This window comes from Chelonia mydas, chromosome 3 (assembly GCF_015237465.2).
Source record: "Chelonia mydas isolate rCheMyd1 chromosome 3, rCheMyd1.pri.v2, whole genome shotgun sequence".
NCBI lineage: Eukaryota > Metazoa > Chordata > Testudines > Cheloniidae > Chelonia > Chelonia mydas.
This window is the reverse complement of record NC_057851.1, coordinates 99,200,409-99,213,311: the sequence shown is the minus strand read 5'-3', so window position 1 is coordinate 99,213,311 and position 12,903 is coordinate 99,200,409. Positions and strand designations below refer to the sequence as shown.

Below are 12,903 nucleotides of genomic sequence, written 5' to 3'. Positions count from 1 at the left end.
CTGATAATTACTAAGGGGGATGCTCTTCATTTACTTTCTAAAATAAAATGTGATTAGTAATAAATAAAGTGATGCATTACAGAGTTTTGAAGAAAACAGCAGTTTGAGGTGCTCTGACAAACTGATTCTATTGCATTGTTACTTTTCCCATGGGACATAACAAATTAAACGACAAAGCCAAGTAGAGAACAGGGATAAATCTCCGTTTGGACATTAATCAGCTTCCCTCTCATTTACCATCTTCTATTTAATTAGCTGACTGTATGCAGTTTGAACAATGAACCTTTCATTCAACAATCTCCATAACTGTAATTTAAATGGATTTCCTGAAAGTTGCCCTCCAGGCTTCAGGGAGATGATTCCAAGAGCTCTGTGAACACTGTATGTCTTATATAATGGAGGAAAATTCAAATCCTGCTCTGAGTTGTAATTAGATAATGCCAGGAGAAGGGAGGAAAGGATCAGATGAACTGCAACTGGAGTAGGAGAAAAGTGCATTTGATATAACTGGGATACAAAGCTAGCACACAAACAGCATGAGATGACAATTAAGGCATTAGATACTGTCTGGTAGGAAAATGAATATTCATGTCAGAGACACTGCAATGAGACTCTGTAGAGGAAGCAGTAAGCTGACTGAGAGGTGTAAAAGGCAATGAGATGATACAAAGAGGAGCATGCACCAGTACTGGGAACCTTGACTCTGTAAAATTCCAACCAACACAGTTAAAGCAGTTTTTTCAGTCCCACCAAAAAACTGTCCAGCAGCCCCCCATTCCTTGTTGTCTTAGGGAAGCAAACAGTGACATACACACTCACTGGGTTCAGGTGGGTTTGTACTTGCTACGGCTAGGCCATGGCTCCACTGCCACGGTCCATGCTACTGCAGCTACGCTGCTATTTATACTCACCCTGGCTTGATGGGAGCTAGTGCAAGTGTGTGTACGTGGGCAGGGGGATCACACCCATAGCTTGTAATGTAGGCAGCCTTAGTGTACAGAGTAGCTGTCGTTGTGCATTCTGATGCAATGAGACTGCAGAGGCCAAAGGTCGTCCTTCATTTTGGAAGATGGGGATCTGGACTGCAGGGGACAGGACAGTGGCTGGCTGAAGCAGGTGCTGAGCCTCTCCTGGCAGCTACTCTGCACCCTCAGCTCCCATTCTTTTCAGCACCCCTGAAAAATGGAGCCCTTTGCAGACAAGCCTGTGGGCTAAAGGCAGACCCAACAAACAGGCCGAAGGACTCTTAAGGAGCATCACTGTATCAATACTCCCCAAACCCAAGGATGACCCCAAAGACCACCGTGAAATACAGTAGTAACAATTTAGTAATGGCACCTGTGGGAGCCCAGTAGAATGAGGGCAGCTGTAAGTGCTAGGGTGCTCTGTAGAAGAAGTTGATGTTTCCCTCATGGAAAACATTGCTTGTGATTACAATAAATGGGACTGATTTATGAATTAATACCTGTCTACAGTAGAAAGAGTGCTGAGTTAACTGATGCCATTGACAGCTGAACCATATTACATTAAAAGCTATATCTGTTTACTATTACATAAGAGGAAAAGCCAAGAGTGGAAAAAACCTGGAATTTGGCAACCTCATTTAATCACATCTGGCAATATTCTAGTCTGAGGGATTATCGCTGCTGGATATCAGGCTTTTAGAAAGTAGATCAAACAAAGAAACTAGAGCAAGCTAGACTCAGAAAATAAAGAGTCTGATTTATTTATTTATTTTATTTATAACTGTGTGTTCACCTTTCAGTAAGATTATAAATATACTTGACAAAGGTGTGTTTGGCACAGTTCCTTTGGAGTAAAGATTTTGTTTATGTCAGGGTTAGAACAATTCTAATTCAGGTTAGGGTTAGTGATGGCTGACTCTCAAAAGTTCAGGTGGGAATCAGGTAAACATCCAGGAGCTCAGATGCTTATGCAAAGTTTGCCAGAACTATCTGTACCTTGAAAACCTGGCATAAGTAAGATTTTCTTGTGAAAGGTATGTCAGTTCTGCTTACAGAAATACTGCAAGAACAGCTTTTGGCAAGCTATTATGGCATTTCCTGTTCCAGCAGACCTTGAGGTGCAAACACATTACAAAATGTGAGAAGGAAATTATGTGCAAGGTTGGTTCTGACAGGGGATGAAGACTCATAGGTGCGAAGGGGATTATTTTATCAAATCATTTGCTCTATCTTTTGCTAATTAATGTTAAACATGTAGGGCAACATTTGGCAAGTCTCATAGATTTATCATGTGAAGGATGGATTCCATATAGATCACACAGTGTGATCAAGCAAGCTTCATAGATGACCCATGTCATCAGAACATAAGAATGGATATACAGGGTCAGACCAATGGTCCATCTAGCCCAATATCCTGTCTTCCAATAGTGGCCAGGGCCAGATGCTTCAGAGGGAGTGAACAGAACAGGACAATTTATCATGTGATCCATCCCTTCATCCAGTCCCAACTTCTAGTAGTCAGAGGTTTAGGGCATGGAGTTGTATCCCTGATCATCTTGGCTAACAGCCATCTATGGACCTGTACTCCATGAACTTATCTCATACTTTTCTGAACTCAGTTATACTTTTGGCCTTCACAACATTATATCCAAATACTGTGACGAGGTCCCCCTACAGACATGTAGCAATATGAAATCGGAGGTTTTTAAGAACAGGTTGAACAAACACCTGTCATGAATGATCATGATTTACTTGGTCCTGCTCTACATAGGGGACTGGACTTAATGACTTCTCGAGGTCCCTTCCAGCCCTACGTTTCCAGATTTCTATGAACTTTCCAGTGGAGATGGGGAATAGATGAGGAAAAGGCATGCAGATCCTGTTATCAAGACTAGTCAAAATTAAACTGAGAGCACTTTCTCATTTTGGTCTATTCTATTCAAGTGATGCCAGCCCAGTTGTGTGGATCAGTTGCTCCTGTTATGTAGGCATGAGGGAAATTTTCTGGAGAGCTCAAAGGGTCACTCTTCACATGGCAATGCAGGGATCTGTCAATATTATTCAGAAGAGAGAGCTCGGTTTGGAGCAGGTGGATAAAAAGTAATAATAAAAGAACCTATTTGTTTAATGCAATCTCTCCTTTAATGTGAAGAACAATGTTTTTTTTATTATTATTTGTATTATCCTAGAGCATAGGCATCCTAGTCACATACCAGGACCCCACTGTGCTGAGCGCTGTTCAAACACAGAACAAAAAGACAATCTCTGCCCCCAAAGAGCTTACAATGTAAGTAACAATGTACCCAGCACCATGGTATATGACTGCCTTCTAGTACTGCACTTGGCAATTTAGCTAGCATCAGTTACTTGTGATTCAATCTTTTTTTGTGTCTTCCTCTACCAAGGCAGATAATTGGTTGTGGACTTTCTTTTTATAGTTTGTTTATTTGTGCTGTTCTAGGTGTTTTTATTAGGGGATGCACGGTCAAAGAAGTGTGCCTTGCACTTTGAATGGAATGTGGCAAAGTTTTATAGAGCCCAAGCCAAGCACAATAGATATGGGGTACACTCTTAGTGGAAATTAGCCTAGTAACTATATAGTCACCCTTTGAAATGCATTAGGATTATAGGTGGTCAAAGGCCTATGTGTTGACTTAGAATTAATGTGACTAATATATATACATAACATTTCAATAAACTTAACTGTGTCAGTCTGAAAAATGGTAATATATAGTTTACAAAATTCTATGGAAACCTGAGATTCACTCGTACAAGCCAGGCTCTTCACTGCTAAACCCAGGGAAGTACTTTTTCTTTAGAAGTCGACAGCTGATGTTAAAAATATGTTGCCAGTCCATATTTCTAGTTTGAAGTCAAGATTTTAAATGCCGTTGGACAGCTATAAATGTCATAAATCAAATATTAAATTGTTTTATTTTCCACCCTGTGTACCAGGAATAATAGTTGTACTTCTCTGTGCATGTTATGCTGAATTGTTTGTGATATGTAAAAAATAGACTAAGAGCTTGTCTACATGGGGAGCTATTCCAAAATATCTATCCCTGATTAACTTCATTTTTGGATGTTCTTAATCCTGATTAAATGTGCCTTACTCTGAATCAGTTTAATTCACTTGGTTTAAATTAATCCAAAATAAGGCACCTGTATTCTGGAATAAAAGAGTCCACACATGGAGTTAATTGGAAATAGTTAATTTTATATTTAAATTCATACCCTACTTCATTCTGGATTAACTTTCATGTGTAGACAAGCCCTAAGGGTATATTTCTTTTTCTAACCCTGACATCCTGCGACTCACAAATCAATAAAAATTTCTACATCTACATGTCTTTTTCAGATCCCATGAAAAGAAAAGCCTCAGTCTTCAGATCAGCTTCCAGGAACCTTAAGCCAAATTTGTCCCTGAATTAGTTGACTTAAATGGGGCTCCAACAGAGCAGTGGGGAAAAGCTTAATTTAGTTCAACCAAAATGGCAAACCATCTGGACTTTGTCTAATCCAATTTGGAAAAATTGGGACCTTTTCCAACCTTAAGGTCTGCCAATCTATATGAATTGGTTTTGATGAAAAAAAAATGCAAATTCATTCAAACCAAAATGTGAATGCTGTGGAAATTTCAGCAGAAAGAACGAGGAGTACTTGTGGCACCTTAGAGACTAACAAATTTATTTGAGCTAAAGCCCACTTCATCAGATGCATGCAGTGGAAAATACAATAGGAAGATATATCTATATACAGAGAACATGAAAAAATGGGGGTTCCTATACCGACTCTTAACGAGACCAATCAATTAAGGTGGGCTATTATCAGCAGGAGAAAAAAAAAAACTTTTGTAGTGATAATCAGGATGGCCCATTTCCAACAGTGGGCAAACCAGATCTGGCCCGCGGGAGCGTCCTGCCCGGCCCCTGAGCTTCCGGCTGGGGAGGCTAGTCTCCAGTCCCTCCCCCATAGTTGCACTGCCATGCGGGCAGCGTGGCTTGCACTTGCCCACCTCCCAGGCTTTCAAATAAGCCTGTCCTGCTGTTCTGAGCAGCATGGTAAGGGGAAGGGGGGAGGGCAGGAAGTCACAGGGGGCTGTTGGATGGGGCGGAGGTCCCGGGGGGTCAGGGACGACAGGGAGCAGGGGAAGTTGGATAGGGGATGGGGGTCTGAGGGGTAGTTAGGGATGGGGGTTCTGGAAGGGGGTGCTCAGGGGACATGGAGTGGGGGAGGGATGGATGGTTCGGGGATCTCAGGGGGCCTGTCAGGGGGCGGGGGTGTGGATAAGGGTCGGGGCAGTCAGGGGACAGGGAGCAGAGGGGGTTGGATGGGTTGCGGATTCTGAGGGGGGCAGTCAGGGGGCGGGAAGTGGGAGGGAGCGGATAGAGGGCGGGGGCCAGGCTGTTTGGGGAGGCACAGCCTTCCCTACCTGGCCCTTCATACCGTTTCGCAACCGCGATGTGGCCCTCGGGCCAAAAAGTTTGCCCACCCCTGCTCTAAGGTGCCACAAGTACTCCTCGTTCTTTCTGCTGATACAGACTAACTCGGCTACCACTCTGAAACCTGTGGAAATTTCATGCACTCAGGTTCTCTTATCAGATTTCCCTTACTTCCTGGTTGTCTTAACCAGGCAAGAATTCCTATAAGCAGAGTCTTTGTCATCATGTTTCTGTATTTCCATTTTCAGTCCTGGCTGTAGCTACCAAGAGCACTTACAATTTTATTTAGATATTTAATAAAACAAAGCTAATGTAACTTTTTTAAACAGTAAAAACTAGGTTCAGTATGTGACATGAGTCTGAACCAAAACCAGGAGTCAGCCTGGAATAAAATGAGTAGTGAAACTCTCCCAAGCGCCATCTATAATTCAAGAATCACCTATTCAGGAGGCCATCAGGAGGTGCTACTAACAGCAGATTGTGCAGCACTTCACAATGCAAGTGTCCCCTTTCTTTCTTACACTCTTTAATCAGCCATTGAAATAGGTAACAACATTGACAGCTGATATTTAAATTCCCAAGGCTGGGCTACTGAATGAACATCTCATTGCCATGAATAGCTCTCGGAACTCTTGTTCCAGGCTGCTTGCTGGCTCAGGCAGACGTTGCTGAATTGGGAATGTTCATATTTTGAACACTTTCTTTAGAAACACATGTGCTAGAGAGTTTTCTTTTTAAATGAAAGCATAGATTCTGAAGCACAAAATGAAGCCCAGAAACAAACTGGCTTGCTGAGCCATCGTGAATCAGCCCATTTTGAATGCAGACCAAAATCCCAAAATTGAATACTAGTCAAACCTACAGAAAGTTCAGATACAAACTAGATTTGAATTTCTTGGCTGGCCCATGTCTTTATATTTTACTGAACCAAAGCACTGGAACGTAACCCTTGAATTCTGAAGTTTGGATCTGGAGCAGGTCCATCTCTGCTTCAGATTTGTTTCATGTTTGGGGAGAAGTTTTAGGAAGGTTCTTCTTTCATGTACACTGATTTGTTCATACCTACGTATGACACAGAGGCTGAAAGGTGTAATGAAAAAAGACAGAACTACTGCAGGTGAGTGTCACTAGAAACATTTAACTGACCACCAAGCAGGATTGGAAGAGTAAAAGAAAAGGTCAAATAAAGTGACATATACCACATCAAGAGGAAATTCAATACATTATACTTGCCTCCCATAATAAAACTAAGTTGGAAAATAAAGCATGACTTTTTGTCCTGGAAAAAAATTGTTCTTGTCAAGTTCTGGAATTAGGTTGAGACAACCATGAATTTACTTGGAGAGTAATATATTTAGTGATGTGCGTAACAATCATAGACTCAACTATGTTTGGCAAAATAAATGTGTTGAAAATCTGCCAGCATCAAAAGATTAATTTCAAAATATATTTCTTAAAAGAAACAAAAAACCAACAACCCCAGCTGAGCAACATGAAGCTGAAAAGCTATGAATAAGGAGAATGGTGAAGAACAGTCTTTCTACCTATTAAGGAATTTAAGAATTGTAAAAACAGAAAAAGTTGAATCAAAACCACATTTGGCTTTAATATCATGGAAAAATGATTCCAAACAACTCTAACCTCTTTTTTAAAACTTTAATACCTTTTTGCCAAGGCATGCAGACACTGTGTGTGCCATCTACCAAAATTCAAGGGATTGTAAAGGACAAGAGGGTAACTGAGGTCTGAATGAAATACCAAAGTATCGGAAGTATAGATTACAACATTCTGCGTATATTAGTGTCTCTGAAACAAATGTAAACAGCACAATGACAAGTGCCACATGTGCCCCAAGAATGACATCTTATTTGTTTGGTTTCCATAGAGAGGAAAGAGAGTTGTTCATATGATTTTCTGAAGACTAGCACAGCATGAGCAATTGTGGGCTCACTGCTCACCTACCAGTTACCAGAGGATGTTCTGGCTAGCTGCGTTTCATAATGTTTGTTTATTGTAAGTGACCCATTCGCCAGTTGCTGAGATTTAGACTCTCACTGCTAATGCAGCAACAGGCCTGGTGGTCCTGACTAATGTAAGTGTTATTTTCTAATTTACAGCACTTGACTGGTCTTCTACTTACAAACCATCTCTATGTTGAGGCCAAGTTCCATTCTGGCCTCCAGCCTGTGGAACCTGATTACAATTAATGGGTTGTGAGTCAGCACAGTCTCATGCTACAGCTCTTTGCAGACATCTGGGTCGAGACTTTCCAAGCCAAATAAGGATTCAGTCACAAAGTTCCCATTAATTTCAATGGAAGCTATGTAGTTTAATCTCCTAGTCAGCTCTGACAGTCTCAGCTTTTCAACCTCTTATTGATTAAATAATTCTGGTATAAACTTCCACCTTCCTATGTTAATTTCCTTCAAGCTTTCAAAAGCCGAATAAAAAGGGAACAGTGGGGTTTTTACATTTCTCTTAATTGTATTTTAAGCTGATCAAGCACAAAAGGAACATGGATCATGTGGCTGACTCTTTTTTGTTTTGTTATATAAAACGATTTAGGAAGGAGTCCAGAAAAATCCCTGATTTCTGCAACAAGGAGAACTAATTTATCAATCCACGTTAAGAATTCCATTACACACTGCAAATATAATTCACATGTCAAGTGGGAGGCAATAACAGAAACAAAGTAGAGTAAATATAGCGTGTGCATGAGAAACATCGAACCTTGAGAATACAATATCATTTACTTTTATATGTGGTCCTCGATGCACAGTATTGCAAAGTGCTACACAGTGAGCTAAAGACAAAAGGAGGAAGGCAGGAGAGGATGGTTCAGAGGGAGGCAGGGACAGAGTTTAAAAGGCCAGCACAAAGAGTGACTCCCAAATGTAATGGAGAGTCATAAGGAGAGGAAAGAGAAGAATCAGTCAAGATAATAGAAGTAGAGAGAGAAAGAGAGAGAAAATCCAGACATCCTACATGGTATCAGATTCTTGTCCATGGCCGATAACTATATAGCCACATCAGGATACCCCTGAGAAATTACAAGGTTAAAGAAGTTGAAGGGAGCTCATAAATTCTTTTGTGTTTGCAGGTACGGAGATGGATTAAGAGCCCAATGGTCAGCATGGAAAAGCACCAGAATACCAACCTCAAATACACAGGGTCCACTGTGATGCACATACCTCAAGGGGAGCCAGAACTTGAGTCTTCACTATGCCAGACATGCTTGGGTGACCACTCTTTTCAACGAGGAATTGTTCCTCAGGAGGCAGAGTCGTGTTCCTGGGAAAGCCACAGAAGTTGCAAAGTAAGCTATCCACTTCTTCACTAAGGACTAAATAATGATCCAGCATATGCAGGATGGATTTCTGATGGGGAAAGCCAAGAGAGTATTTATGGAAGAAGGGTTTGTGGCATCTTAGCCTTTTATCTTAATTTCCAATTTAGAATACATTTGGAGTACTTACAATTATTGTGCTTACAATTGTAGATGGTGTGGGACTGATATACCAAACCCAAACTGATATTATTATTTGGTGTGTGCAAAACTCAGGAGTCACTATGAGCTTGATCCAAAGACCACTGATGTCAATGGAAAGATTCCCATTCAATAGATTTCAATGGATTTTGACTCAGGCTCTGTATTTTTTCGTTACTGAAGGGAGTAAACTACTGGGAATGATGTCATAGATTGCAAGTTCTTTGGGGCAGGGACTATCTTTTGGGGTCCTCATGCTCTGAGACATTGCAGTAATAATCATAAATAATAATTTATCATTGTGAAAATGTTAAGGAAAATCTAAGGAGAACAAGTGTATTTGAGCACCTGAAATGCAGGAATTTTGTGGAGGATTTAATCAAATTCCTGACTCTCCAAACTTACAAGGTCAGGATTTAGTGGTGATACATAGGGACACATTTTAGACAGTAGCTTTTCCTTTTTGTGCTTAAAGATCTTATATGTTGTAATGGCTATTTTTAAAAATATCCCCATGATATAACACTGAAGAATAATAATAACAAGAAATGACCAGAGAGAATTCCAGAAATGTGTTTGTTTATTTATTATTATTAAGATGGGGGTGCTTGTTGGAAATGATCTCATACATTGCATAACTCTCCTGGTTATTTAATAAAGGCAAATAATATTTATATGGACTTTTCATCCATAGATATCGGTATAAATAAGTATAATTATCCCAGTTTACAGAGGGAACAGCAAAGTTAAGTGACTTGACCAAGATCATCCAGAGCATCTTTGGATGAGCTGGGAACAGAACCCAGAGAACTTGAGAAATTTTTTATCCTGTATCTGTGCTGCAACAGGTTACATTCTGTCAATTCGCTGTATTTCACATTTGTGTGATATAGTCTAACATGGATTGTAATAATTCTTTAAACTTGTATAGCATCTTCCATCTGAGGAACTCAAAGTGAATTGATTTAGTCTCACAATGTCCATGGAAGCTAGGTAAGTACTATTTCCCTATTTTACAGCAAGTGAGGCAAGGAGAGATAAAGCAACCTGCCTAAGTTCATATGGAAAGACTGGTGGCGCTAGGAACAGAACAGTGGAATATTGATTTCCTCATTCTCACTCTGATGACTTAATTTTGAGACCATCCTTTCTCTCCTGAGCAGCCTGGAGCAGGGACTGTGATTTTCTCTATAGACTGTATTGCGCTAAACGCACTGTCAGGATTCAATAAGTAATAAGAATTTTGCTTAGGATGTTTTTCCATAAGCTGATGTACTGATTCACTGTGCCAAATTGTGCAGTAGTTTACACTCCATGCAACTTCACTGACTACTGTAACGTTGCACTGACTGAGTCTAAATCGGCACAGAATTTGGCTCATTGTGTGAAATTGCTGCTTTATCAAAGAAGGGGTGAATTTTTCCACACCTGTATGATCTGCCAATTGACTTTATCCATCAAAATGCATGTGGTGAATGATACAGTGTACTCTTATAAGGATAAAATGAGTAGTCACGTAGGGCCAAATTTTCTCTCAATTATGTCAGTGCAATGGGGTGGGCCAGTGTAACAGAGAGTAGAATTTTGTGCAGATTGTTGTCAAGATATGTACTTAGTTGCTTAGGAGGGAAGGAAATAAGTAGGTCTGAGATTTAGCGAGATGACCTTAGGCAGTCAAAGATGCAACCCTTCTTTAAAACATTATTTTCTAGTGAAGAAAAGTACATTAAAAATTAGTTTCTATAATTTAGACCCTCCTTCAGTTCCAAGTCATTTGTATGTGGAAAATCCAGACACCAGGAAACAAAGTCATATTCAGAAGCAATTGTTTTTGATGAAAATGTTTGCACAGACAGAACTCAAAAACTACCTAGAACCCGCAGGAATCTGAAAGCAGAGACCACAGCTAAACAAATAAGCATAGTTCCAACTAGGAAGCTAAGCAAATGTGACAAGGATGTCTCTGATTAGCAGATACCCAGGCACCATCACAAAAGCTCACAGCAGAAACATTCTTCGTCACAGATGCACGACATCTTTATGCAGACAAGGGGAGAGAGAAAAATTAAAATAACAGCTATAATGAAGCATACTATACCACAGAAGGCCAGCAAAGGCTGTTACAATGAAACATATGTACAAGCTGAAAAATTAAATATTCCTTCATTTGCCTTCATTAGCTGAAAATGAATTTCGTGCAGGCTGAAACTTTAAAAAATTAAAGCATGAAGACAGGATTGTGCAAATCATTATGACTGCAGTGAATCATATGCATTCCTGTGCAGTTACATGAAAGGGCCTCACAACTGATTTTCATTAGGTTTGCACATGCATATGGGACAGATTTGGCTGAATGAGGATTTCCTCAGCCCTCTCTGTCTCTCTAGACCACTAAAAGGTGCTTAGTCAGCAGTGGGAGTCTGCAGCAAAAGGACATTTTACATGTTGCTTTGGAAACCATGTGGTTCAGTAAGAGAATCCTTGGATAAAGCTATCCTAAAGAGTCTTTTAACTAATTTACTGCACACAGAGTCTGATGTGATTAAATCTAAGGTCACTGCCTCTTTTTCTTATAGCAAAAGCACACTGTAAGTTTTTAGTAATAAAGGCTGCATGCAGCTCCATGTCTGAATCTGACCTACTCCTTTTCAGGCTTAAATAAAGCTGCTGGGTCAGATTCTGTTCAGGTTTACCACTGCATTAATATGGAATAACTCCACTGATTTTAAACCAGTAGACTTAGATGGTATTACTCCTTGTTTAAGTAAGGGCAGAACTTGGTCTCTATTAACTCTACAAACAGTATAAATCGATGCTTGTCATGTGCCAGCTACAAATAACTTCTAATTTGTTTCCTCTTCTTTCTCTCTCCCCCAGTATTATTAGCAGATGCCCCAACCATGACTGTAGTGTTATTATGCTATTCACAGTAAAACACACAGTAAGAATTCCATTCACCCTGTACTTTTACTCTACGGCAAATTTGTTAATAAAGTGATCAGCTGTGAAAAATTACTACCCATAAAGGCTTATTCAAGACAATACCTTTACCGTATCTCTAACTACTCTGATCAGGTTCAAGAAGTCGCTATTAAAAAGCACACCTGAGTAAACAACATGGCACTACAGAACATAGTTCTGTATTTTGTTTCCATTCGAATCACAAAAATAGATTAAAAAAAGACCAACGTTGTGCATTGTTTGTATAGTGCCAACTGTGTGATGGGTGTTTTACACACAGGTATGAAAATAAGGTTCCTATCTCCACATAATTTATAGGCTAAGTCACATATATGAGGTAGTATCGAGACTCAGGATGTTTAAAATACTGAGATTTCAGTGATTAAATATTCCCCTGGGTTTTCTACTAAGGCGCATGCCATTTGAACCTCATATGTGACTACTGTTGTTAACACCACTAAATTGCCTCCATAATTTGAATAACACAAGAATGGTTTGTCATCCTTTGAGAACACTCCAGAGTGGACTAGATCATTCTCAAGGAACTATCATGGGACAAACAAGCTAAATTACATAAGACTTTAACAGGTGCGTGTTTTTCTTGTTACCGAACCAGAATGGTTGTGTAGGCACATTTATCCATTCTAATAGAACTGAGTTTTCCATATGCTTTTACATACTTTAATCAATATAAAGCTTATCATGTAATCAAGTGTAGCTTACTAATAATTTTGCTTTCAGAATGAGTCTGCAGCATTGTATAATAACTGTTATTGTAAATAAGCCACTTTTGAAAGAGCTGACCAAACAAGTTTTAAAACCAGTTTAACATTCTGGTACATGGCTACGGCTAGTGTGGCAAAATTTGGGTGTGTTTTAAATCTCTCCAGTGAGGATGCACCACTCTTGGGTCAGCTCAGGTAAACATTACTCAAACCATGGGTAATGACAGGCACACGTCATTTATGCCAGAACATTCTAGTTGAAAAATCCACTGTGGGGGCTGTTGTCATGCAAATGCGCAGAGCTATTAATCATCTTCTGATAC

At 39.9% G+C, this 12,903-nt stretch overlaps 1 protein-coding gene and 1 long non-coding RNA gene across 2 annotated transcripts in view; one reads left to right on the top strand and one right to left on the bottom strand.

Moving 5' to 3' along the window:
- Positions 1 to 12,903, top strand: part of LOC114019090 — a 92,211-nt gene that overhangs the window by 22,247 nt on the left and 57,061 nt on the right. The window contains exon 2 of the mRNA XM_027820544.3: positions 8,508 to 8,723. Within this exon, the coding sequence (XP_027676345.2) occupies positions 8,508 to 8,723 (216 nt within the window). The remainder of the gene's footprint in view (positions 1 to 8,507; positions 8,724 to 12,903) is intronic.
- Positions 1 to 12,903, bottom strand: part of LOC114019092 — a 169,176-nt gene that overhangs the window by 104,458 nt on the left and 51,815 nt on the right. Inside the window, exon 5 of the long non-coding RNA XR_005224706.2 lies at positions 8,599 to 8,698. This is a non-coding gene — a long non-coding RNA (uncharacterized LOC114019092). The remainder of the gene's footprint in view (positions 1 to 8,598; positions 8,699 to 12,903) is intronic.